General features: G+C 42.5%; 1 protein-coding gene across 1 annotated transcript; it reads left to right on the top strand.

Annotated features, from left to right (window-relative positions):
* Positions 1 to 1203: 1203 nt before the first annotated feature.
* On the top strand, positions 1204 to 19871 carry pikfyve (phosphoinositide kinase, FYVE finger containing). Its single transcript, XM_019876924.1, has 39 exons — positions 1204 to 1401; positions 1479 to 1686; positions 2867 to 2893; positions 3159 to 3266; positions 4011 to 4164; positions 4245 to 4402; positions 5396 to 5507; positions 5576 to 5723; positions 5805 to 5969; positions 6103 to 6165; positions 6255 to 6384; positions 6511 to 6691; positions 6782 to 6856; positions 7420 to 7527; positions 7615 to 7755; positions 8789 to 8915; positions 9010 to 9845; positions 10009 to 10422; positions 10501 to 10601; positions 10691 to 10762; positions 11596 to 11767; positions 11842 to 12020; positions 12094 to 12207; positions 12746 to 12854; positions 12935 to 13089; positions 13168 to 13264; positions 13338 to 13395; positions 13464 to 13598; positions 13682 to 13802; positions 14247 to 14342; positions 14414 to 14494; positions 14585 to 14670; positions 14750 to 14809; positions 14901 to 15077; positions 16890 to 16993; positions 17059 to 17187; positions 17961 to 18222; positions 18294 to 18368; positions 19477 to 19871. The coding sequence occupies exons 1-39, from the start codon at positions 1254 to 1256 to the stop codon at positions 19590 to 19592; spliced, it is 5802 nt and encodes a 1933-aa protein (XP_019732483.1). The 5' UTR covers positions 1204 to 1253; the 3' UTR covers positions 19593 to 19871.
* The last annotated feature ends 3635 nt before the right edge of the window (positions 19872 to 23506 follow it).

Raw genomic sequence — 23506 nt, 5'->3', positions numbered from 1 at the left:
GAAGTGAAAAGACGAACGCAAACAATACCAAATACAAATATTAACACTCATGCATTTTAATACCCGTGTTTGTATTATGCATGTATTAAAATTTGCAGTCAGACAGAACAAGGTTTAAGAGGGGAGCGACAGAACAGCCGAAAAGAGATAACTGTATGAAAAATGAACAAGACATGACACCAACTGTAGGGAAAAAAAACCCAAACTGTATGAAAAATGAACAAGACATGACACCAACTGTCGGGGAAAAAAAAAACAATACAAATGATATGTATCCTTCATTGTCACGTAGGAGTCGAGTTCTATGTGGGGCAGTCGTGCTACACCCGAGGTAGACTGCAGGACAGACGTAGTAGTCTTGGTTGGGTAATTGTACCACTTGGGAGTGGCTTGGTTCTATCCCAAAAGTTGTAGTAACAGAGTACAAGTGAGGGTTCAGCTCAAGGAGTTCGCGAGGTCATAGGAGTTGTTTATAGTAATGAGGAGTAGGGATGTAATTATATCCAAATCTGACGATAGGATAATTATCACGATACTGAATAAAAAACGCATAATATTCTTTAAAAAAAAAGCTCATCATATTGATAATTAATTCAGATGATTAATAATAGTAGTGACAAATAAATAGGTTTGGCCAGTCATTTTATCGTCATGTGTTCTAATGGCTCAGCAGCAAAGCATCAGACTTATGTTGCACGCAGTGATGTGTTCGGCTGAAGCGGATGAAAACAAATGTTTTTTTGGATGGAAAAAAAAAATCAAAACATCCAGACATCAATCCAATGAAAAAGGAAAATAGAATCAAAAGGTACGATTTGGTGTCAAGATTATTTTATTGATGTGTTTAAAGGGCTAAAGTCGGATATTACAAAATCATACAAAAATCCCTAATCCTGGGAAGTTTCAGTACCTTTGAATTAGCACTGCTGCAATTGTTAAAAAAAAAGACAAAAAGAAAATGAGCTGGACACAAATATTTAACCCAGAGGGTCAATCATCATGTATGGTTTACTTGTCCTTGATTTGTATATCGTAAATCCAGCCTTGACCAAGTGTATTTGAATTAGCACTGCTGCAATTGTTAAAAAAAAAAAAAAAAAAAGAAAAGGAGCTGGACACAAATATCTAACCCAGAGGGTTAATCATCATGTATGGTTTACTTGTCCTTGATTTGTATATCGTAAATCCAGCCTTGACCAAGTGTGTCGCCACTGTTGTCACCCTTTCAGGACAGCGACCTGAAGCAGTACTGGATGCCCGACAGCCCGTGTAAGCAGTGCTATGACTGCAACGAGAAGTTTACCACATTCCGTCGGCGCCATCACTGCAGGCTGTGCGGCCAGATTTTTTGTAGTCGCTGCTGCAACCAGGAAATACCTGGAAAGTTCATGGGCTACACAGGTAAGCAGCGCGACAGATGAAGGAAAAGACCCACGTCATCCAGCATCATATGTACGCCTTACTGTACCATTTTCTAGGAGACTTGCGAGCCTGTACGTACTGTCGAAAAATAGCGCTCAACTACGCCTACTCAGCGGAGTCAGGCTCCATCGGCGAGGACCTGAACGTCTTGTCTGACTCTTCATGCTCTATGTGTGTGTTGGAACCCAGCGAGCCGCGGACGCCCGTGGGCGGACGCAAGGCAAGCAGGAATATCTTCCTGGAGGAAGACCTCACCTGGCAGAGGTGAAACCATTGTGAAGTCCTTTCACTTCAAGCACGACCAGCTGATTGCTTTCTCATAACATGCTATGTTTGGAAATGAATGGGAGGGGATCGATCAGCCTCCACAAGCACAAACGCTGTCAGAGTGGTGTTAGGGCGTCAGAGTGAATTTCCGAACTCACCCCATATTGACGGCACTGAATGAATCCCGGTTGCATTCAAAACGTGCGCTTTTATCTGCAGTAAAGTTTTTCCCTTCTTAGTGTAAAATGGCATACTTTAACTACTTTATATAATCCCCCATCTTATTGTGGCCAAAGGTGGTCAGTTAGTGCACCTTTTGCTGCTCTGAATGGTAAATCCTTGCAAACAGCAGAAGCCAACTTACGTCACACGTTAGTTTTCATGACTACTACTTCTTCCGTTCCTCCTCCTACTTCCTTTGGGTGGTTGACAACTTTTGGTGCACCTCCTTCTTTGACATGCTATGCAGAAGTTGGCTACCAGCAGGAATGCATGTCTACTACTTCTTCCATTTCTTCTTTTGTTTTATCGGTTGGCACCAAATTTTGGTACATTGCCACTGGTGGAAAGAAGATGTAGTGTAGTGTACAGAACCCGAACGTTAACCTAATTAGGTAACGGGGATTTTGGGTTCCAGTCCAAGCCCTAATTTTAATATGTACAATTCGCAACTGACTATCAGTCACAGGACCAGCCAAACTATGACAAGAAGTGTGACTTATGGTCCAAAAAATATGGAAGTTGTTTTTCCAACTTTCCAACGCTTCACATGAGGGGAGGGGATGTGGAGGCCCTGCCTCCACTTCCTGGCCTGACCGAATGTCCCCTGCTCCTGCCTTGCTCTTCGTTAAATTTATAAAAGGAGGAAGGGATGTGACAACTTCAGGAAATCATCTTTTTGTTAGATTGTGCATTCTTAACCACTTTGTTGATTGGCAGAGTTAAAGGTTTAATTTGCCAAGTACTGAACAAGAAAGACCTTGTCCTAGTCCAACAATGCATTCATTTTCCTTCACCACATTTGTCGTGCTTTGTTCGCATTGAGTCGGCGTACTTGCAGCTGCTTTTTTTTCCCTCTCTACTATCAACCTTCCTCAAAAGAAAATGTTTCTCTATCTTCATCTCTCTTTCTCTCCCTCTCTCTTTCTCGCTTCCCTCCTCCTCTCTTCTGGCCTAGAAAAACTCCCATTGGGATGAGAAAAACGTGAGTCTCGCCATTTGTTTTCTTCATTTCTTTTCAGCCCAGTGCTCTGTTTAGAGGAGTACATTGTAAATTGTTTTTCATGCTCACGCTAAATGGCCTAAGAGCACTTGGGAGGGAAGACGATGAGGGCCAAAAAAAAAAAAAAAACTGACAATAAAGTGTGCGTGTGCGTGTGCGTGTGCGTGTGTGTGTGTTGGTGTGCGTGCGTGTGTGTGTGTGTGTGTGTGTGTGTGTGTGTGTGTGTGTTTCGATGTGTGTTTATTAGCATGATCCATCAAGAACCACAGAAGAGCATTCTCCCTTCCAGACTCGCCACACTGCAAGAAGATGTGGGTAAATCTCCCACAAGGAAGAGGTGGGTCACGAGGAAGAGGTGGGTCAGTGGGCTCCCGGTCTATATTTGAATGATTAAAAAATGGGAGTTCAATGAGGGGCTTCGGCTATTGATTATAGACTGACATTGAAAGATTCCACCAACAGCTGATGAATAATTTCGCATTCATTAGAAATAGAAATCATTTTGTAATTCAAATATTGTATGGTGTGTATTCAATATTTATTATTAACAATATTCTTATTTATGTATTTATTTATTTCGAGCTGTATGTGGGATTGGTGTAATGATATATTGTGGCCCTCATCCTTACCAGTACATATATAGCAGCATAGTGATTTGGAGGAAGCCAGGTGGGATATAGTGAAGTAATCTACAACAATGAATTTGAGTTTTTAATCATTAGCTTTTTTCGCTGACACACGATACTTTGAGAAATAACAGGGTGTTATTTCCTTATTGTGAGACTTCTGATGTCCATTTTGGCTGTGCGCATTCTATTTGCTATCCCAGTGTGACGTCTTCACTGGCAAAAGTACAATTTCTAGTATCTAGTCAGGCTAGAAGTGACAAAAATAAACACATACTATCATGACCTGACCTTGTAGCTGCACCCTAGCGCTGAATGCTGCAGTATTAGACTCCATAGTCTCTGCTTGCATCTTCTGCTGTACCACTGCATTTTATTTCTGCCTTCAGGCTCCTCTACCAAAAAGTTTCCATGCCCTTTTATTCATTTGGGGGGACTTTTTTTTTTTTTTTTTTTTGATGATCCTCTATCAGGTCTGCCAGTGTCTCTAACCTGTCTCTAGACCGCTCTGGATCCATGGTGCCGTCATACGACAGCTCGGTCAGCCCCCCGACCACACGAGCCTTGTCGGGCGCCAAGAGTGTCACCAAATTGGACCATAGCGAGGAGGAGAGGAAGAACATTTTGGTGGTTTCTTCTTACTGCTGCACGGTTTGTTCCCTGGGTGCAGACATCACTGATGTCCTATGGGCTTGCCTTTCTTACAGGACTCATCGCAACTAAAGGACCTGTGGAAGAAAATCTGCCACAACAACACAGGGATGGAATTCCAGGACCACAGGTACTGGCTGAGGACCTACTCCAACTGCATTGTGGGAAAGGAGCTGGTCAATTGGCTACTGAGGAACGGCACCATCTTCAACAGGTACCAAGTCAACTGAAACGTCAAGTTACACAACTTTATACTCCCTTCGTTCAAATATAGTAAAGTCAAACATAAGCTCTATCTATGTCTATGGAAACAAATGTTAATACAATATTAACACACTTTCTCATACACAGTCCTACAATGTGTCATGTAAAATTACACACCTAAGTTGCATATATACAGTGTGTTCCAGCCATGTTCGCTGGAAAGCATTGACTTCATGGAATGTACACAGTTTGGTTGGCGTGACTTTGAAATCAGGATTTTTCCTGACAAATCTGTCAAGATGCACATTTCTCTCAGAGACTCAAGTATGTTTTTTCTTCCATGCTCTAGAGCAGAGGTGTCAAAGCCGAGGCCCGGGGGCCAGATCCGGCCCGCCACGTCATTTTATGTGGCCCGTGAAAGCAAATCATCAGTGTCAACTTCCTGTACCGAAATCTCAAATTGTCATACGTAATAAATAACGGTAACATTTTGCAATAAGTTTGTTACCCTGTTTACACTCACTTGAGCAATAATTGAACAAATACTGATTTCAAAACTAGTGAGCCATCATTTTTTTGTGTACAAGTAATAATACGATGTGATGATTTAAACCTTTATTTGGTTTCACTGTCGTAACGGCCCTCCGAGGGAAGGTGTAACTCCAAAGTGGCCCGCGACAAAAATGAGTTTGACACCCCTGCTCTAGAGGCTGTTCAGAGGAGTAGCCTGACGACGAAACATCATGTCACACGTTTTGTGTCATTTTATAGCTGCTGTAGAGTGATGTCACTGATCAACTCAACCGTGTTTGGAAATTAATGGGTGGTGTTGGGGTGTCAGGGTGAATTCCTGAACGCACACACACTGTGTTAAGAGCAGCAAATGAGTTCTGGTTGGACGAAAGTTAGGCTGCTAATTGCAGAAAAATTCTTTTTGATTTAAAATGGCTTACCTTAACTAGAATGCCATTAAAAAATAATAATAATAATAAAAAATCTTCAGGGCGCAGGCAATCGCCATCGGCCAGGCCTTGGTTGATGGCCGCTGGTTGGACTGCATCACGCACAACGACCAGCTGTTCAGAGACGAGTATGCCCTTTACCGCCCTCTGCAAGTGAGTAAAACTCCTCGGTGTTTTTCTCAGATGGTTTATCATACTGATGGTGCCTATCTGGTCTGCAGAGCACAGAGTTCTCAGAAACACCGTCTCCGGACAGTGACAGCGTTAACTCGGTGGAGGGGCATTCTGAGCCATCTTGGTTTAAGGACATCAAGTTTGATGACAGTGACACAGAGCAGCTTGCAGACGAATCGGACTACAACATATCAAGTATGTGTCACCTGTTCTTTCGGTTAAGCGGTTAATTTTGTTGGTCCACTTTCAACTCTGTGACTATGTCTTTCTGTCCAGGCTCTGCCAACCTCAGCAAGAGGACGTCCGTCAGCAGCTCTCAGTCCGTGGTGGACAGCGACTCGGCTGCCTCCATCAGCCTCAACATGGAGCACAACAATGTCAACTTCCACATTAAGAAGCAGTCCAAGTATCCCCATGTGCCTCCCACTGCTGACCAGAAAGGTGTGTTCAAATTACCATGCCTGAGGCTGCTCACTTGAAATACATTTCACTGACACTTAAGAATGACTGGCTGAGCCAATCTTGCGTGCATGTTGTCCCCATCACTTATAACTTTCTCTGTTTTTTTTTTTAGCTGAATTTCTCATGTCAGAGGAGGGAGGACAGAACATCGTGATCAGTGATGCCTTCATTAAAGGTAGTATCCTTCACCACACATATTAGTTTAAGCAAGCTACAAAACTAGCAAAGTCGACCAGTTCCAACGTGACTTGATGTTTCCTGTAGAGTCCTTGTTCAACCGACGTGTGGAGGAGAAGGCGAAAGAGATGTTGTTCACACCTCTCGGTTGGCACCACAGCTCGCTGGACCAGCTCAGAGAGGAGAACGGAGAGAAGAAGGCCATGGAGAGGCTCCTGTGAGTGGAGATGCACCAACAAAATCCACCTGAGCAATAAAAGTCGATACAAGATATACTGTAGATATCAATTATTCTGTTCAGGTGTAGCTATATTAAAACTAAATTCATACGCCCCTTTCTTAGGTCCGCCAATCACAGTCACATGATGGCACTGCTGCAGCAGTTGCTCTACAGTGAGTCGCTGTCGCTTTCCTGGCGCGACATCATTGTGCCGGTCGTCCGCCAGGTGGTCCAGACAGTGCGGCCAGATGTCCGGAACTGCGACGATGACATGGACATCAGACAGTTGGTTCACATTAAGAAGGTAAAGGAGCATGTGGGTGACAGAGGGCCATTTCGGACATTTCAGTGTGCCCAAGGGTTAATAAAACCTAATCTCTATGTTGGTGTTTAGATTCCTGGAGGGAGAAAGTTTGATTCAACTGTGGTAAATGGCTTTGTATGCACCAAGAACATTGCGCACAAAAAGGTAGGTCAGGTTTGTTTTCATTTCAAATTTCGTTTTGAAAGAAAGGGTGGTTTGCTTTTCAACGGAATTCTACTCCTATGGGAGTAATTGAACCTGAATTTGTACCAAAGTTCAAACATTCGGATCAACACTAACATCTGCTTACACAGTCATGAAGTCATTATAGTAAATATATGCAAGAAAGACAGTCCCAGGCCATGGATTTAAAAAAACAACAAAAAAAACAAAACAAAACAGTAAGTATGGCAGTAACTGAGCATGCTTTCTTGTGCTCTTTGATAACATATAGTTGCATGTTTGCGTAAAGTAGTTCATAACTGCGCACCATGTGTAACATCAGGACTGTCATAAACTGAGGAGTCCATGCAATACAGTAGGCTTACCGTGTCTGTTTCCCACTTGTCGCAATCCATCAATACTGAGGGTTGCGGATGAGTCGAACCCTATGAAAAATGTCATTTTGGCAACATGTTTTGATTGTACAAAATTGTCCTTACTATCAATACCACGTGACCTTTATCAGTTGTGTATTTTTTTTGTTTGTTTTTTTTTTTTTGTTTTAGATGAATTCCTATATTAAGAATCCCAAGATCCTCCTGCTGAAGTGCTCCATTGAGTATCTTTACAGGGAAGAAACCAAGTTTACTTGCATTGAGCCCATTGTGCTGCAGGTCAGTATTTGTTTGTTGCAACTTTTTTTTTTTTTTTTTTTTCTGCTGTACTTTCCCAGATCCACAGAAGATTTTTCTTTGTTTCAGGAACGAGAGTTTTTAAAGAATTATGTTCAACGCATAGTGGACGTCCGGCCAAACCTAGTACTGGTGGAGAAAACCGTGTCTCGTATTGCTCAGGACATGCTGCTGGAGCATGGAATCACCTTGGTGATTAATGTCAAACCGGTCAGTTACACATTCATGAGATCATACCGTTACCCCTCCTATTATTTATTTGGCTGTGTGTCTGTTCTCGGCTCTGCGGAGGGCTTGGTCTCTGTTAGTTATGACACAGTCAGTTTGTGGCTCACCATGGTGACATGCAGTATACGCTAACGCCCGCAACACTTAGTGTTGCAGATTATAAATAAATGAATAAACAAACAAAACATTACAGGTGAAATAGCTCAAACAGGTTGAAAATAGACAAAAATAATTGGTAGATAATTGTGATGTGTTTGACAGCACGTCAATTGCAGACACAATGTTGTCCAGCGTTCATGCTGTCCACTCGCCATCCCACCAATCGCCCCAATAACCGATCGGGGAAAAGAACCCCGGTGCTGAGTGAGACTGTCTATGTCCGTTTGAAGCATATTACCTCGAAATGCGTATGAATGGTAATTGGAGTTTTCGTGGCTCCGAGTTGCCTTTGTCATCGGTGCACGATTGTAAATGGTCCAATTATTTGATTGCAATAATTGTCTCAAAAGTGGTGTAGCAAAATGTACCATCATGGGACGCCCTGAACCGGTTGCCAGCCAATCGCAGCGCGCACATACCTGTAGACGAACAACCATCCCCACTCACACTCACACCGAGGGACAATTTAGAGTGTTCAATCAGCCTGCCATGCATGTTTTTGGAATGTGGGAGGAAACCGGAGTACCTGGAGAAAACCCACGCAGGCACGGGGAGAACATGCAAACTCCACACAAGAAGGCCGGAGCTGGGATTGAACCCACGACCTCTGCACTGTGAGGTCGACGCACTAACCACTGGACCACCGGGCCGCCTTGAACCATAATTCAAATGCTTGATATTCATTACATTTTTATGTATTAATATCATGATATTTCCTTTTTTAATGATGATTTTTCTTTCATTAACAGCGCAGTACCAAAATATTTTGACCACATGTGTATGTGAATTTGTGAAGACCAGACCGCAAATTGGTGAGGTTTCACGCTTTTATTTATTTATTTATTTTTCAATTTAGCAAGTGTTGGACAGAGTGAGTCGAATGACCCAAGGTGACCTAGTGATGTCCATGGATCAGCTCCTTACCAAGCCTCGGCTGGGCACCTGCCACAAGTTCTTTATGCAGCCCTTCAACCTGGCCAACGGTGAGTGTTTACGTTCTCTCTTTCAGTCAAGGTAAATGTCTCTCATTCAGCCAGTGTGAAACATTGGTCGGACTGTGTGTGTGCTTGCTCACAGATGATGTCAAGACGTTGATGTTCTTTGAAGGCTGCGCTGCCCACCTGGGCTGCTCTATCAAGCTGCGTGGCGCCTCCGAATACGAGCTGGCCCGCGTGAAGGAGATCATCATGATGATGGTGTGCGTGGCCTATCACTCACAGCTGGAGATCTCCTTCCTCATGGATGAGTTTGCCATGCCACCCAGCTTGGCCCAAAGTGCCTCCTTCCCCTGCCTGCTGGATGGCATGTCCCCAAAGGGTGAGGCGAATGCCGAGCAGACGGATGAGGAGAGACACGACACAACTGTGAGAACTGATGATGATGGTGCAACATCTGGAAATCCAGAGGATGAGACATTTCCCCGTGGATTGGAAATTAGCCAGGACCATCCAAGGAGATCTGCTTCCTCTCTCGAAAGTGAAGAAGGTGGAATCAAAGAGACTATGACTTCTTCACCTTTTTCCAGCCCTCCTGCTCCTCCTTTGTCGGTATCTCCGCCCTTTCTAATGGAAGAAGATCAGCAGCTGACAGCGAACTCATTCGGGAGGACAGCTGATGATGAAACATCGGAGCGAGAAAACCAGGAAAAGGAAGAGATGGAAAGCACTGAGGATAAGGGCTCAGAAATATCGACACTCAGGTTGTTCCGAGACCCCCTGCAGGACGACACGGGCCTGTTTGTGGCAGAGCAGGTGACGTCGACCGATGACCGCCTGAAGTCCATCTCTGCCGTCTTCAAGCAGGAGCTGAAGGACATCATCTTGTGTATCTCACCCTTCATTACATTTCGAGAACCGTTCCTCCTCACGACTGCTGGCATGCACTGCCCCAGCAGGGATTACTTTCCCGAAAAGGTATCTAAATTTTGTCTTATCACAGCAATATATTTCATAAAAGTACACCAAAAATGGTTTGTCCGACTTAAATGAATATTGCATTGGGTGGTGATCATTCCTGTGTCAACATGTTAATAAACTTTGTCTGTGGTCATTCTCACTTGTGCCTTCCATACAACAGGTTTACCATTCCCCCCTCATCAACAAGGACTTGAAAGAACTGGATGGGCGCCGGAAGCGCCAGCTCCTCAAAGATTCTGCGTCCTCCTCGCTGGTCGGCAGTCAGACAAACGGTGTCACTCCATTGAAGCCCATCGACGTCCTTCCGTGCCACGGCCTCACTAGCACCCGTATCGTTGAGCAACTGAGCAGCAGCCAGGATCTCGCTAATATGCTGGCAGAGTACAGAGCAAAGGGGGGGCGAATTCGACACAGGGAAGCCAGTGACCCCTTCAATACTGTCAGCGCAATCGGTCTGGTGAACGGACACAACAGAACTGAGGAGACGCCCTCGCCATCCATCAAGGGCCCTGTGAAGGCCGACAGTGAAGATGACAAACCAAGCAAGCAGAGTGAGATGAGCTTGGCCCCTAAGGTCAGGAAGGCTCTGTGGTTCCAGACTTCTTTTGGTTTTGTGTTATCTTGTTGATAAATTTTGTTGGTTTTGTTCTAGATGGACTGTCTAACGCCTGTCAATCATCAGCGACTGTGCGTGCTCTTCAGCAGCTCCTCGGCTCAGTCTAGCAACGCTCCAAACCCCTGCGTCAGCCCCTGGTAAACTCCTCGACTGGATCATAACCACTACAAGTACTCAAAGTTGTGTTTTCATGACTTTAGTAGTAAACTAAATTTGTCGACAACAGGATTGTCACCATGGAGTTCTACGGAAAGAATGACCTCTCACTTGGTGTATTCTTGGAGAGATACTGTTTCAGGTAAAACGATTGTAATGTGTATAAAAACAGAAACTGAACAAAATCTGATTTTTCTTTTCCTCCAATTTCAGCAGATGTGCTGTAGCGCTGCCTTATTAATTGAAATGCACTTGGGTGGAACCGAAGGTTGACACTGATTGATGTGTATTTTAAAAACAAATTCCCATTGGAGAAAACTCAAACTGTTGCCATGATGGTACAGGAAATGTGCTGTCTTACAAATTTACAAATAAATTACCAACAGATTCATTCAACAAAATTCAGTAATCCTATGATAGCCACTGAGGGTAGGGGCTGAGCCCTGCTACAAATGGTGAGGGGGAAACAAAAAGGAATTTATCCCCATCCCAAAATATCGCTGAAGAACTTTGGAATTTTGTTAATTAAATATTTCTATAAGGGTGGCCCGGTGGTCCAGTGGTTAGTGCATTGTCCTCACAGTGCAGAGGTTCAATTCCAGCTCCGGCCTCCCTTTGTGGAGTTTGCATGTTCTCCCCGGGCCCGCGTGGGTTTTCTCCGGGTACTCCGGTTTCCTCCCACATTCCAAAAACATGCATGGCAGGCTGATTGAACACTCTAAATTGTCCCTCGGTGTGAGTGTGAGTGTGGATGGTTGTTCATCTGTGTGTGCCCTGCGATTGGCTGGCAACCGGTTCAGGGTGTCCCCAGCCTACTGCCCGAAGACAGCTGGGATAGGCTCCAGCACCCCCCCCACCCCGACCGTTGTGAGCATAAGGCGGATCGCTGAGCAGCCAGACCTTTTCTTGTGTTAATATAGGTGCAATTTCAACCTCTATGCTTTTCCAACACAATTTTTTTGTGCTTCCCTTCAGGTCGTCTTACCAGTGTCCCAGCATATTCTGTGAGACTCCCATGGTGCACCACATCCGCCGTTTTGTGCACGGCAACGGCTGTGTGCAGATTGTGCTGAAAGAGCTCGACTCTCCTGTTCCCGGTTACCAGCACACCATTCTCAATTACTCCTGGTGCCGAATCTGCAAACAGGTCGCGAATAATAATAAAAATAAGAGTAATAATAACTTTCCCTTGTGTGTTCTAATCATGCCTCCCGTTTTCAGGTGACCCCTGTGGTGCCGCTGTCCAATGACTCATGGTCAATGTCTTTTGCCAAATACCTGGAGCTACACTTCTATGGCCACCAGTACACTAGGCGGGCCAACGCTGAGCCCTGCGGGCACTCCATCCACAAAGACTACCACCAGTACTTCTCCTACAACCAGATGGTGGCCTCCTTCAGGTAGGTCACAAGCCTTCACTCGGTCCAACTTAATGCCTTCCATCCAGTAATTCAGTGAAACATCTGCTTTCAGCTACACATCTGTGAGGCTGTTGGAGATCTGTCTTCCCCGTCCCAAAATTTTGATCAGGAACCTGGGGCCTTCCAAAGCTATCTTACAGCAGGACCTTAAAGACTTTTCCCTCAAGTAAATCAACCCTCCAGTCTGCAACATATTGTGGATGTTTATCACAAAAATAAGCTGAAATCAACACTAACTTGATTCAGTAGTATCACGAAAGCCTTTCAGCCATCAGTTGTCAACAAACCTGTCAAAACATCAAAGGAGTAACTGAAGATGCATTTCATTATTAGCAACATGTTTAAATGAACATGGTGGCCAGCTATATTACTTGTTTGTTGTTATTTTTTTAACCCTTTCAGCTTTGCTAATTAACCACACGACCTAATATAGCTTCTAAGGTGTCATTCTGTCACACTGTCAGTAAATCTTGAATAGTTAGCAATCGCGTCAATTATTATATTGGTCAGAGACTTTCTGGTGGCAGGTTTTTATTATTTTGGCTGAGATGCAAATTTTCCTGACAAAATATCCAGAATGTTCCTGAGAGGTGATGATAGAAGTTGGCATCACTGGGCCTTAGCGGTTCCCCTGTATATGTCTTCTACTGTACCAAATCATTTTGAATGCGTTATCCACTAGTTTCTTGTGTCTCTGATCTCAGAGTGACGCAGGTCTACTTGGCCATTGACGATCGCCTCACTTCCTTGAAGACTGAGACCTTCAGTAAGACTCGAGAGGAGAAGATGGAGGACCTCTTTGCCCAAAAAGACGTAAGCCCTTTGTCTCTTCCTTGTTTATTTCCTCTCCCTACTGCTTTTTAATGTAGCCAGTGGCATTTTTCTGTGTGCAGATGGAGGAGGCTGAGCTGCGCAGTTGGATTGAGAAGCTCCAAGCGCGATTTCAGGTCTGTGGTTTGGATTCTCCGCAGCAGCTCCAGGCAGTGCTCGAGTCTCTAGTGATGAAGAAACAGAGCCTCTGTGAGATGCTCCAGTCGTGGAACAGCAGGTCGTAGTCGTGGCTGCTCTTGACCAATGTCACATATCCTAGCATGTCGCTGAGTTCCTCCACTCGTGCCCTCCTCAGGCTGCAAGACCTGTTCCAGCAGGAGAAAGGCCGCAAGCGTCTGTCAGTCCCCCCGAGCCCAGGCCGTCACCGGCAAACCGCTGCTGATGACAGCAAGGTCAGTGTGGTATGTTCAGTTACTGACAATATGTTTTCATGACTTGATGCCCTTTTTTTTGTTTGAATGACAGAGCACCCTGGACTCCTCACCACGTAACCCCTCGCCGGTGGTGCAGAATGGCGACAAAGGTAAGTCTTCCATCTTGTGTGAAATCCTGTTCAGCAAAGCCAACCTTGGAAGATTTCTTTTTGAACAGAGGACCGTCTCCTCAGTACACTGCCCTCCACATCCTCCTCCTCGACTGCGTTGCTGTCGCCCGGGGAACCTGGAGCCGAGCCGAACACGCCCGGCCCTTCCATCATAGAGCCGGACTCTGTCAGCATCCCAGAAGGTAGAGATACGCAAGACAACTTACAATTCCCGTTTGGGAAACGACTTTATGCTAAAATGTTCTGCATTTTCCGGGGTCACTAGACGTGTTTGACGGACACTTGCTGGGTTCCACTGACAGTCAGGTGAAGGAGAAGTCTACAATGAAAGCTATTCTGGCAAATTTTCTGCCGGGCAACAGCTACAACTCTATTCCCTTTCCATTGTGAGTATTGCAATCACCACTTGATGCCACAAAAAAAAAAAAGTTAATATTTTATTTGGAATATTTTCTGTGGGTGAATGTGTTGAAGTTTTGTTGAAACTGTATTGGAATGCATAAAAAAATCCATCCGAGGTCTAGTGAGAATTTGTAGGTTGAAGTGAATTATTTAGCATATTTTTATTTAAACTAGGACGTGTATCATTAACACGTATAATTTTTTTTTTTTAAAGAAATTAGTGTTCCCTCACTTTTTTTTTTTGTCTGGTCCAGTGCATAGATGCATCACGGCTGTCTCCAAATATGCATTCCTCGCTTATGCTGAACTCAAATAATTGGATGATAAGGAACCAAATAGCGATCTGGCCAATTAATGCGCTGAACATAATCAATACCTGCTTCAGTTATGTAAAATACTGAGGTGTGACATCACTTTCTGTGTCGCAGTGACCCAGACAAGCATTACCTGATGTATGAACATGAACGGGTACCCATTGCCGTGTGCGAGAAGGAGCCAAGCTCCATCATCGCCTTTGCGCTCAGGTGACCACTCTTATATACTGTATATATGCATATATATTTAAATACCTGAGTATTGTTGTTCCTGGCCACAGCTGCAAGGAATACAAAACAGCTCTCGATGAGTTATCCAAGATGTCCAACGCAGGAGCGGACGAGGTGTCACAAGCCAACAGGTTTGTCCCATTTGCTGTTCTGTGAAAACTGGTATAATGATCCATTCAGAGAAGGAAGTGTTCATTAACTTCCTAACTTCTGTCGAGTAGCGGAGAGAGCCGAGCCAAGGGCAGCCCCGCCAGGCTCGGCGATTCATCCATGCAGAGTCGCAACAGCTCAGAAGCCGACCCGTCCAGTGAGTGTTGATGTCTGCATGCGTTCATCATCAGCCACTTGCGTGTGATGTCATCTTTGCTCACTTGTCTTACCTGCAGAGGATGCTGATGTGGCCGATAATCAAAAGAAGCAATCTCAGAATCCCCATATCGAACTGCGTAAGTTTGGTGTTTTGTTGGTTTTTCACTATTCGCACATGTTGCAATTTTCTCATTTCAAGCTGAAGTCATTGCCGCTCCCTCTGTTTAGAGTTCTCAGACGCCAACGCCAAGTTCTACTGTCGGATATACTACGCGGACGAGTTCCACCGGATGCGGGAAGAGATCTTGGAGAGTGCTGAGGAGGATTTCATCCGCTCGCTGTCTCACTGTGTCAACTGGCAGGCACGTGGCGGAAAGTCTGGAGCGGTCTTCTATGCCACGGAAGGTCGGACCACTGACTATTATAATTCCTTCCAGAAAAAGAACTGACACATAAAATGAGAGAATTAAAAGCAAAGTCAAACCATATAATTTGTTTGAACAAAGTCCACTAGTTTAATGCTATCATAACAACATAGATGTATAGCTATGCTAGCATAGGTAGTTATAAACCTTCAACTACAACTTTAACACAAGTGGAGCAACATCACAAACGACAGAAGAGAATTACATTTTGTATATTTGAACACCCAAATAATAGTGTATACTCCACAGGCTTATATTCTTTCTTTTAGTAGTGGACCTGTCTGCTTTTTCTCATTACTTGATTACGCTGCATCTACATCCAGGAGAGCTCAGTGCTGCGTGGCATGCTGTGGCACAAAATTCTGCTACACCGAAAGCCCGCAACTCTAAATTCGGACTTGCCTGTAAAAACCCAATTTTTAAAACTGGTTGCTTAAAAACAGCCACATACTGTAGCAGAGGTCTGAAAGATGAACCACGATATAGGAGAGGTTAACTGGTTATCAATTCATAAAAATATGAGCGCTGAATGAAAATTTATGTCAAGAGAAAAGGAAAAAAAACAAGGCTGGCTTGAAAACTAACTAACGTCCACACACACACAACCACATCAGGGTCTACCTGCAGGGGTATCAAAACGTACGGCCTTCCCGGCCCGCAAGCGACTTTAATCCGGCCCCTGGGATGATTTGGTAAAGTACAAAAATAGTACGGTCCAACTGAATAAACAGAGTCGCCAAATGGCCGATGATAGTTGTACACACGACACAAGTAAAATGTGTCTCTAAACTTATTTTACTGCACTTTTATCATAAACTTGACTCTCAATGGGCAATATTGACAGCGGTTCTTTTAAATTATATATCATGATTTTACCGGTCCCGCCCACTTGTCGAATACATTTTGCTCTATGTTGCCCCTGAGCTAAAATGAGTTTGACACCCTTGGTCGACTGGAATGCTAATCAGCATTAGAAACCCTTTACACATCTTGCAAGATGATTTTTTTTTAATACTGTGCAAGGAACTTGTTTACAAAATGTTGTAAAACTCCATACTTTAATTCATTTGAGAGTCAGGACATTTACTTGTGGACATTTTATGTTGTCTATGGACCAAGACAATTACCCTTTTATTTGTTTATTTTAACAGCCATTATGTGTACCACATTGTTAGGGTACCGAAATTGAGACATTAACCCTTTCATACAACCTGTAACCTGATAAACTGTCCATTGTAGTAACCACTGTCCCCGAAAGGGTGAAGAAACAAGGCAGTAGATTGGTCATTTCCAAAATGGGTGAAGACACACAAAAATAGCTTATCATTTTGTAATAAAGAGCATGTGTCAAGTAGTCCATGGTTTATTTGGTTCTATTGCAGCCCAGGACAAGGTACCTCCCTTCCGTCACATCTGGCTCATCCACACTCTCTGACTCGCCTTTGCAGTGTTCATGTTGTACCAATGTCATTTGTCACTTGTTGCCAAAATATCGCCAGACTTTGCTAATGTAGAAAAATTATGCGATTTGAGATGTCCTTTCCGTCACTGTTGAGTAATAGTGATATCATTTTAGCGTGTTTAAATGCTTCTAAGTTTGTTTAAAACGTGTATTCCCTATTTCTAACAATATATGCAGTACATAAATAGCAGCTTTTTGAACAAGACCAATTAATGCTTCATACATTAAATTAATAGTGGAACACATCTGAAACAAAATTAGGATTTATTCTAATTTGGTGTGCGGTACTTGTTCTTTGAGATTAGAACATCATCTTCTTCTCTGTTTCAGATGACCGCTTCATCCTGAAGCAGATGCCCAGACTGGAAGTCCAATCCTTCCTGGACTTTGCTCCCCACTACTTTACCTACATCACCGGCGCTGTGCAGCAGAAGGTGTGCATCACAAGCTAGCAAACAGACGCGTATTCTCTCTGTTGACCAATACGTTTGTGTCACAGAGGCCGACTGCTCTGGCGAAGATTCTCGGCGTTTATCGCATCGGTTACAAGAACTCTCAGAACAACACTGAGAAGAAACTGGACCTGCTTGTGATGGAAAACCTTTTTTATGGACGCAAGATGGCTCAGGTAAGTCAAGTCTGATTAAATGTCCTGGGAAATGTTATTTTCGTGGGGGTGATGGGTAAACATTTAATAAGCATGTGACTTCCCTTAGCATTCAAATAGTTGAATGCGATGGACAGTGGTGTGAAATTCAAAATGACAAAGTTGGTTCTAGTGTTCTTTGAAATCAATATACCGTATTGGCCCGAATATAAGACTGTGTTTTTTGCATTGAAATAAGACTGAAAAGGTGGGGGTCGTCTTATATTCGGGGTCTAGACATTATACCCATTCACGACGCTAGATGGTGCCAGATATCATTGAAGCGAATGCTGAACTTGACTCCCCAGGCCAAAGTGAACCCCTGTCACGAAGAATAAAAATAAAAATAGCGGTAGCACGAAGAAGAAAAATAAAAAAATACCGGTAAGAAAGAAAAGAGAAGAAAATAATAGAAGAGATAACAGAAAATGGAGAAACGTAGCAACAATCTCGAGAAAAGTGGGTCGAAGATCGGCCAGGTTAACCGGCAGCTGAGGAGAAGTTATGATGTAATTTACATTTCAAAAACCAGAAGCCATTCATTTACGAATGTGATTGCACTTTAGTTTACATATTTAAATGTTCAGATATTAAGATTTGAATGAGGCAAAATAACATGCTTTTTCTCTCAAATATACTAATGTTGGTTATGGCAAATGCCAATTGTCGGCTGCTCTGCCAAAGTAAATCGAGTTCTCGTTTTGGCGCAGTCCAAATGAATGAGAACTTAAGATGTCCTCATTGCCCCTTGAAAGGTATTCGACCTAAAGGGCTCGTTGCGAAACCGCAACGTGAAGACGGACTCGGGCAAGGAGAGCTGCGAGGTGGTGCTGCTGGACGAGAACCTGCTCAAGCTCATCTACGACAACCCCCTGTACATCCGCTCGCATTGCAAGTCGGTGCTGCGCGCCGCCATTCACAGCGACGCCTACTTCCTGTCCAGCCACCTCATCATCGACTATTCGCTGCTGGTGGGACGCGACGACACTACCGATCAGCTAGTGGTCGGGATCATCGGTAAAAAAAAGAACTAGTAACGGCCGCGCTCAAGTTTTTGTCGCAATCTCATACGGTGTCTCCTTTCACAGATTACATCAGGACTTTCACTTGGGATAAAAGGCTGGAGATGGTCGTCAAATCCACTGGAATTCTCGGAGGTCAAGGTAGTGCTCGCTTTATATTAAACCGGTGCGCTACTCAAACCTAAGCTCGTTTTTTGGGTTGAATGAAGATGAAACAGAGTTGGTCCTCAATCACCGGCATGAAACAGAAAAATAAAGTAGATCCAAAACTTTTTGAGTTTGTGACAAGGAAATGACTGACTGCCTACCCTAGTAGAGACCTGACACGGAGGCATGGGACGCACTTTTGCAGCGTGTCTAGTGCAGAACATCATTATTGTAGCTCACGTGTACTGTTGTAAAATACTTCTCCTGACGCTTCAGATTCCCATTCTTTGCCAGTGCCATCGGTGAATTGCAGATGAAACTTGAAATGAGAGTAATAAAAAAGATATATCGCAACAGTTCTGATCGCAAGCTGCAATTGCAGACGGCTGACCGCTAACAACTTTCGGTGATGCAGGTCACGTGCCACTGTAGGTTAAAGGTAATCTTTTGTGAGAGTGAAACTGATAGGATGCTTCGGGTGCAGTATACAGTAACACAACAATATATAATATTCATAACACAGCTACATAAATCTTTTAATTTTTTTCCATTTCTCCCTACACCCCTTGCGATCGACTTGGGACCAGTCCACTCGATCGTGATAGACTGGTTGGGCAGCCCTGATGTAGGCTGAAGACTTACAGATAAAGTATCTGTGCTAGCAAATCTACAAAGTGTAAAACATGAAACAAGAATGGATGGAGGACACCATGGTGGAGGTGACTGCTCAAAAAAAACCAAACAAAAACAAAAAAAAAAAAAAATGCACCCAGATGCTCCGCAGTGGTAATTGCAAACGATTGTGTGGATGGAGGAAAGCAAACACACTCCACTGTGTAGAAGAAAATAGGAACAGCACATCACCATCAAAACTTGATCCCAACCGTGAAGTTTCATAGTTTGGGACTGCTTTCCTCCTCACTCAGGGCCTGGATGCCTCACTATTTTTTAAATTTTTTTGTGTTTGTGTTTGTCTAATCTTGTTACTTGCAATATCAGTTGTCCTTTCAATGACTGATTCATGCAGAAATCTCTCTAATTCCAAAGTGTTCACATTCTTTTTCGAGCAACTGTAACTAAGCACCACAATGTCATTCTGCAGGGAAGATGCCTACAGTCGTGTCGCCCGAGCTGTACCGCGCCCGATTCTGCGAGGCCATGGACAAATACTTTCTCATGGTGCCCGACCACTGGACTGGATTGGGTGTCAACTGTTGAGCAGGACACACCCCTGGGATGCTTGAAAACAAGGTTCAACATTTCATGTAAGCTGGGAGCATTTTATAAAATTGTATTTACCAACAGACGAGCATGTCACCATTCCGTACAACACAAGCGATATTCCAGATTTTTTTTTTTTAATGAGTGCACTATTGTGGAAATCAGTCATTATTTTATCTTGTGGACCGTTGATGATGCTGTCATAGTTTACTACTGTAATTTAAAGTTTGAATATGTACAGAGATTATGTAACTATTAAAACATTGTTAACATTGATTTATAAGTACGTATGATTTTTTTTTCTGGGGTGGCAATAATTTATGTTTGAGCAGTGCTTGGCAAAGTACGGCCGAAGGAACATAAAAATGGTACACTCCATTCTTTAATCCAGCCCACCAAGCATTTACATAAAGTGTCCTGAAATATTTGTCGCATTTTTTCGGCAGTGTTTTTCCCCCCTGAAATTGATTTATTAAAATGCTTAGTATATACAGGCAGACTTGGGGCAGAAGAAATATACAGGCCATACCACAAGATGCAAACCACTCATCAGCAAGAAGAATCGGAATGCCAGCTTGGATTTTACAAAGAGATGAGCCACACAAGTTTTGGACCAAAGTTGTATGGACTGATTAACCCGCTTCAAAATGGATGCAAAGGCCAAACTATGAATGGCTTCAAAACACACTAGCTCATCCATGAAGCATGATGGCGGTCATGGCATGGCTTGGGCTTGCATGGCTGCTTCTGGAACGGGCTCACTAGTCTTTATTGAGGATGTAACTCATCATGGTAGCAACAGAATGAATTTCTGAAGTCTCCAAACCCATTTTGTCGGGCAGTTTTCAGAAAAATGCATTCAAACAAATCAGGAAAAGTTTCATTATGCAACAAGTCAGTGACACTGCCAACACAACAAAGGACTTCATCAAAAGTGGAAGGTCAAGACAGGCCAAGTCAATCACTGAACATTAACCAAATAGAGCATACATTTAAGTTTGGTTTTGTTTTTTGTTTTTTTAATTATTGGTTCAGAAATTCTAATTGCAATGTAGTTAGAAAAATCAGGAAGTATTTCAATTAAATATTTTTACATGCTGCATTCAGCATCATATTTTCCTAAAATGAGTACATAAATTTAGATTCATTTATACATTTGTCCACGGCGATTGGCTGGTGACCAGTTCAGCCTACCGCCCAAAGACAGCTGGAATGGGCTCCAGCATACCCATGACCCTCGTGAGAATAAACAGTTCAGAAAGTAGTGATGGATATCTATTTAATTGAGTAAAATAATACAATATATGTTTTGCCAAATGCGTTGGTTTTTTTTTTTTAATGGTACCCAAATGAGTTTCTGTTTTGTAGTGTACACTTCTGGTTGAAATTTGAAATTACCGACGAAAGCCTCTAAAAGTTAGAGTTGGGGTGTGACAATTACAATTGAAGATAAAACCTATCTTTAATAGTATTTAACACAGCTGAAGTAAAGAAGTAATTTAAAAATATATACTGTACAATGATAAGAGTCCGCAAATAATGAAATTGTATGCCCACTGAAATGTATTTGAAAAAAAAAAAGGTACACCCCTCCAAAAAAAAAACCTCATTTAAAAAAAAATAACCCTAATAACCCCCCCCCCCACCCCCCCCCCCCCCCATTAAAACAAATACAATTATTGGTGGCTGAAAGAAATCAGCGAATAAGTGAGTATATGACGTTTCACAAATTTCTACAATTAAGCAGGAAATTACAAGAAAATCAATCTAGAGTAATTTGCAAGATTTAATTACTTTTAAAAAATAGACTACCATTGCTGACAAAGATCCTTTTAAAATATATGAAAAAAAATCACAGAGACATTTTAAGTGAGAAAAAGACAAAAGCAAAACTGCAGCACGTTTATTTAAATTTTTTTTCCAAAGTGTACCATTCATATATAAAAACGGTGAAGGGTGGTCATACTGCATCAGGAACTGCTTTGAAAATCACCCGGAGTGACGATTGTCCCGACTCGTGAAGCTCCTCTTTGTATTAAAACCACACATTTCACACACTTCAACATGTATTATGCATTAAATTAGGTTCTTCTTCTTCAAAAGAAAAATGTGTCCGTATGGCCGAGAGTTATACAAAGCTTGGAAATCAACGTGATACAAAAGAGTGCAGTACTCATATCAGCAGTTCCGCCTTGAACAAATTTTACGACCAACAAATATGTCCATCAGCTCATAGCCCAGAAAAAAAAAATCCGAATTTAAATTGAAATATTGTCACTGTAAAATACAATTTTTTTTTGTTTTTTTTAATTCACATAAAAATGACAATTGGAGCTATTTCGACAGTCATTTACATCATGTTGCTGTTCAAATCTCCAAGGAAGGAACATTTGGTTTATTCTAGTAGTCGTTTGGCTTTATTTGATCGGATAGTGAATGCTTGCTTTCGAAACCCTGCGGGTCAGGCTGAGTCTGTTTGTCGTCTTTGTCAAAACAATGGACAAAAACACACGCAAGTATCATACTCAAGACTTTCTAAGAAGGAAATGCAATAACAGATTTGAAAGGTGTACGAAGGAGCATTAGGGCCACACTGAAAAGAAGAGAACAAAAAAAAAAACAGTTCAAAAATCTAATGTTTTGGTAAAATTAACGAATTAAAATCCCGTTGGGGGGGAAGAAAAAAAAATATATATATATATTATATATATGTAAAATTTTATTTTTGCGAACAACCAAAACAAAAAAAAATCCCTCATTTGGGATTGTACAGTCCTGTGTAAATGAAAAATGTTCTCATTGTTGAGACGTCTACCAGTAGCTAGGCAGTAACTAAGGAAAAAAAATTATAACGTATAATATCCAGACTTTTTTTTTTCCACATTACATTTTTTTCCCTCCTATAATGACCAGAAAATCCTGTGAATACCACTCATTTAAAAATAATGTTAAATGATCCCAAATTTGGAGGGCAATTATACAGTGCTGTATAAATAAAAAATGTTCACATTAATGACCAGAAGCTCGACAGTACCTGGCAGTAAAAAAAAAAGAAATAATAAAATCATAGAATCACTGATTTATAGCGCATTACATATTCACATTTTCGCATATTGTAATTAAAAGTACCGTATTCTGCGCACTGTAAGGCGCACCTAAAGGCATTAAATTTTCTCAAAAGCCGACGGTCCGCCTTATAATCCGATGGGCCTTATACATGGATAAATATTCAATTTTTTTTAGACGAAGTATTTTAAATGTTTTGTAAAGGGCTTTGTTCCAGCTGCAGCGGTTGTGAAAGCTCGACATAAATAAAGCTGTATTGTATTGTATTCCCTTTAGCGTAGCTCCATCTAGTATCTAGCATTGCGCAACCGCAACCACTATTGTAGCTTCTATTCTATGCGCCTTGTAATGGCCTGCGTGCTATATATGAAAACAGTTTTAAAGTTGGTCATTCTTTGAAGAAGGTGCGCCTTATATTCTGAAGTACCTTCTCGTGCGGAAAATACGGTCCATTTAAAATCAGTTCTGGCGTTAAACAGACTGAAAAGCAAAGAAAAGCCATTTTAAAAATACACCTTACTTAAATTACTCCAAAGTGCGTGAAGTGCAAGAAGAAGATTTTCGAAAACATGTTTTTTGAACGACCTTAATCAGAGGTATGGCAAACGAGCGCAGTTTTTAACCTGGATTGACAACCAATTACACTTGATTGGTATATCTTTCTTCATTCTTATTCACTCGAAAAAAAAAAAAATCTTTTTAGGGTGACTGGGGGAGTGGAATGGGGGGGAGGGGTCACATTAGTCACTGCTCTGATCTTTCTTCATTCTTATTCACTCGAAAAAAAAAAATCTTTTTAGGGTCACATTATTCACTGCTCTGTGCTGTTCACAGGATTTTACGGC

The sequence above is a fragment of the Hippocampus comes genome, unplaced genomic scaffold, assembly GCF_001891065.2.
Source record: "Hippocampus comes isolate QL1 unplaced genomic scaffold, H_comes_QL1_v1.1 scaffold110, whole genome shotgun sequence".
Taxonomy (NCBI): domain Eukaryota; kingdom Metazoa; phylum Chordata; class Actinopteri; order Syngnathiformes; family Syngnathidae; genus Hippocampus; species Hippocampus comes.
The sequence above is the reverse complement of the archived record's forward strand: the minus strand, read 5'-3'. Positions and strand labels throughout refer to the sequence as shown.

Coding starts and splice junctions, on each gene's coding strand:
- pikfyve (XM_019876924.1), top strand. CDS start 1,254: ATGCCCGACAGCCCGTGTAAGCAGTGCTATGACTGCAACGAGAAGTTT. Junction 10,423..10,500: donor AGATGAGCTTGGCCCCTAAG/GTCAGGAAGGCT, acceptor GTTTTGTTCTAG/ATGGACTGTCTAACGCCTGT. Junction 10,602..10,690: donor AACCCCTGCGTCAGCCCCTG/GTAAACTCCTCG, acceptor TGTCGACAACAG/GATTGTCACCATGGAGTTCT.